Source organism: Monopterus albus, unplaced genomic scaffold, assembly GCF_001952655.1.
Source record: "Monopterus albus unplaced genomic scaffold, M_albus_1.0 scaffold19.1, whole genome shotgun sequence".
NCBI classification, from domain to species: domain Eukaryota; kingdom Metazoa; phylum Chordata; class Actinopteri; order Synbranchiformes; family Synbranchidae; genus Monopterus; species Monopterus albus.
This window is the reverse complement of record NW_018127899.1, coordinates 177,780-181,782: the sequence shown is the minus strand read 5'-3', so window position 1 is coordinate 181,782 and position 4,003 is coordinate 177,780. Positions and strand designations below refer to the sequence as shown.

At 43.8% G+C, this 4,003-nt stretch overlaps 1 protein-coding gene across 1 annotated transcript in view; it reads right to left on the bottom strand.

Annotated features, from left to right (window-relative positions):
* The window catches only part of sgk1 (serum/glucocorticoid regulated kinase 1), a 30,650-nt gene extending 26,963 nt beyond the window's left edge, over positions 1-3,687 (bottom strand). Inside the window, exons 1-2 of the mRNA XM_020593416.1 lie at positions 3,300-3,687; positions 2,564-2,732 (exon numbers count right to left, since the gene is read on the bottom strand). Of these exons, the coding sequence (XP_020449072.1) occupies positions 2,564-2,680 (117 nt within the window). The 5' untranslated portion in view covers positions 2,681-2,732; positions 3,300-3,687. The remainder of the gene's footprint in view (positions 1-2,563; positions 2,733-3,299) is intronic.
* Positions 3,688-4,003: the final 316 nt, after the last annotated feature.

Here is a 4,003-nt window from a genome sequence, read left to right as displayed (position 1 = left end):
GTTATCCCTGATTACATGTCCGTTCAACTGTGACACACACAGTAGGAGTGCACTTTAATAGGTGCACAGATTGCATCTACTCTGCCACACTTTGAACAAATCAGACAGGGAACACATAGAATGATGTAAAATACATGCACATATACCTGTTGCACGTCTAAGACACAAAGTACAGAGCTGATAGCGCTTTCAAATATGATGAAGAATGAAAACAACATTGACCTTGTCTTATTTCAAATCCTTAGCCTTTAACTTGACTTGCTTTAATGTCAACAATAGTTGAGAGAAACCAGCCGACTGCATATGGGAAGACATTCCTAAGTACTTAACACTAACCTGTGTTCACATTATGCAACCATATGGTATAATTACTGAATGAGATGCTGTGTTTAAAGGTGTTTTATCACCAGTACCAGCACAAGTTTCTACATGCCAGCACAATGCATGCTATACAAACATCACTCCCGCAGTGACTAACAATTCCAAAAAAAGCACTGTCACTAACCATAAATCCGAGTGTGTGCTTGTGTGTTGGGGAAAGCAAGATGAAGGAGATGTGGTGAAAGTCAAGAGGAAACAGAAATAAGCACACAAGGGGAACAGAAGAACGACAGTGAGAGAAAAGGGCAACATTTTTATGAGAAGCCTTGTGAAATCTTGTCCTGCCGTGTGAGTTGAACACAAACTCACACCATGGGGCAGTAGACTGTGTGACTGAGAAGCGCACAACACATATACACTGAGATTAAATGCCTAAGTCAAAGGGTAGCCAGAAAGCATGTGGGCTTTAAAGGAAATCAGACTTGGAACAGCACTCAAGCTGCTCAACACAAAAACAAACCAGCCACTGTGGGAGTAGCACAGAAGTCCAATGACACACACTGATGACACATTTCTTCACACAGAACATGTAGTGAGTGTGTGCGATTTACGTTATGTCAAACGAGATGACTTCCGAATGTTTTCGTTTGTTATTTGCCATCAAAACAGAGTGAAAAATGTTTTTGCATTATCTCACGGACCAAACAGCGTACCGTCATACTGAACATGCCACACTGATGATTAAGCTCTGGGTGTCATCTAGAGCTGAACACTTATTCACCTCATGCCCCATAATACAACTGATGCAGTTCTTACTGCACTTTCACACCCTTTAAATTCATTGACGAGCTACACACTAATCTTTCTTATAGGTTGGTGATTTCATATAAGGACTACGTTATGTTTGGGGTATGACATGTTCACTACTACTGTTTTATTTCCAGTGCTAAACCAGTGAAACCTCTCATCTAATGTCATCTCTTATGGAAGGCCCCAAACACACAGACATGGTCATTGATTGTATATTTTCTGCCATGAGTTCTTTTATTCATTTGTATGATACAGAGACTGTCTGGACTCGTGCTATCTTGATTATGCGATTAGGGTTACTTAGACACAAATAGAGAGACAAATAAACCCTGAACAGCAGCAGGCATTAATTCTAATTTGAGGCTGCATGCTGATACATATCTGGAAGGTTCTCTTTTTTTGTTTTGCAACAGTGGAGTGTGAAAAGAAAGCCAGATAGATAGATAGACAGCTAGATAGGCAGATACGCAGGCTCATATTACTTATTCATGTTATTGCATTTTTTAAAAATCCCATGGGAGAGTTGTTGCAGCAGAATGTGCCTGTGGGAGTCCATGTGTGTCTGTGTGTGGGTGTTAACACAACACAATCTGCCCATATTTACCAGGCGAGTCATCAGTGATCACACCATACTGTACGCCATCTGAGACCAACACTCACACGGTAACACTCGCTTTGGACAGCTGTATTGCTAGCAAGAACACATGAATTATACAACTAAGCTAGAAAAGTATCTAAATCTATCCAGCAACCCAAACACCATGGGATATTTATCAAGAGTATAGTGTAAGTGATGGTTTATTGTTGCCAATCTCTCTCTCTAGGTCACTAATAAAGCTTTTAATTACAATTTGTAAATCTTTGTAATGTGGCATCTAATGTCCTCCAACAACAATTTTGTAGCCCATTAAATCCCTGGATTGTACTTATGTTCTTACAAAGTCTGCACACGCATTCATTATGCAAGCACACAAACCAAGGAAGCCATTTAATGCAAACCATTAGCACTACACAGGAAATGAACCTTGTGACAGCACTGCAGCATAATGCAAGAGGTGCTGAGCAGATCCTAAACTACAGTACAGGACCTCACAAGCTCAGCAATGTCATGATGTCTACACAGCAGACACTTGTGGGTTCTGTAATGCAATAATATTTTAAAGCACACACAGACACAATCACTCACATAGTAAACATATACAAACGGAGCCAAATCCTGCACCTTATTAATATGGCTTAGCTTCCACAATGACATCATCTCAGGTGTGCGCGCACACACACACACACACACACACAGAATGAGGGAACGCGCTGGCTGTGACACTGTCTCTCTCAGCCAATATACCTCTGACTCTGTGGGTAGGTGCATGTGTGGGCACACATGCAGAGATGCAGCCATCTCAAAATGTGTATGTGTGTCATCCAAACTCACCTTCCTCTTGACAAACTGGAAAGCAGAGCACTTCTTAAAGGAAAAGGCTGTCTTTTCTCCCCCTCTTCCAACTCCTCCACTTCCCCCAGCTCCTCCTCCCCCGTTCACCAGCCTCATGGCCGACACCGGCGCTCCGCTTGCCTCCGTAGATCCCAGGATGACGGACAGACTGGCAGTGAGTGAAAAGATAAAGAGGGAGCGTTGTCTAAGGCATTAGGAGAAGCTACTGCTACTACTGCTAAAACAAACGCAGGGCAACGAATGACAGAGATGCTTCTGTGTTGAGAGAGAGAGGTGGCAAAAAGAGGATGCAAGGAGGAGAGCGAGAGGAGGTGGGGGAGGCAGATGGACCAAAATATAAGAGAGGCAGGGTTCTTCAAGGAGAAGCAAATTACTGGAATAACTAGGTGTCAGGATAGAGATAGGGATAAGGAAGAAGAGAGAAAAAAGTAGATGAGAGAATAAGACACAGGAGGAGGAGGCAGAGGAGGAGGGTACCAGCTTCAGTCGCTGTGAGGAGGAAATAGTTCTGTTTACAGCTCCGGTGCCTCATCACACTCAGAAAGCATGTCATTGAACTGTCAGGTGTGTATGAAGTTTATCCATGCATGTCTAAGTGTATTCACATGCATGACGTGTGTATGTATGGGAAGCCAAAAGTGTCATAATCACATGCTCGAGCATCTGTGTTAAAAATGCATGCACTCTATGCACACAAGCCTGCATCCTTCCATACCTTTTAGCTGGTACTTTGGCTGGTTCCACTGATTCCGCTGCAGCTTGCTCTGGTCTCCTGCCCCTCAGTTACAGGTATCCCCTTCCCTGTTTGAACTAAGCCCACATTCTCAAAAAGAGGGTGGAGACAAGAGGGACAGTCTGCGATGATGTTGCTTACTTCAATAAGACCATGTCACTGTGTGAGTGGTGTGTCAATAGAGCAGTTGTTTAAGGTGCACAGCGAGTGAATGCACTGATGCCGCCGAGGTGTCAGCTGTAAACAAACGCCCAGGAAGTTTGTGAATGAGAGCATGATGAGGCATGTGTGATGTGTCCAACTGCAGTCCTCTAGCTCACGCCAGCTCTACTTTATCAATGAAAGACTCTGCAGTGAGCAGATGCTGCCTCTCCTACCCTCTCTCTCTCTCTCTCTCTCTCTCTCTCTCTGTGTGTCGAACTCTCGCTTTCTCTGGCTCCCTCACTGTCCCTCATCACCACTCTGCCCTCCCCTTTTCCCTCCACTGGCGGCTCCACCCCTTTCCTCTCTCATTGTCTTCTTCATCTTTCAGTCTATCTCATTTCACAGCTCATCCATGCCATCATTTTTTCCCTCCCTCTTAAATTGTCCCAGTGAGGATGGACTAGGACAGGGACATGCAAAATATGCCTCCGCCACACATTACAAAGCTCATTTAATGTAGTGAACCATTTTTTCTGATAGCT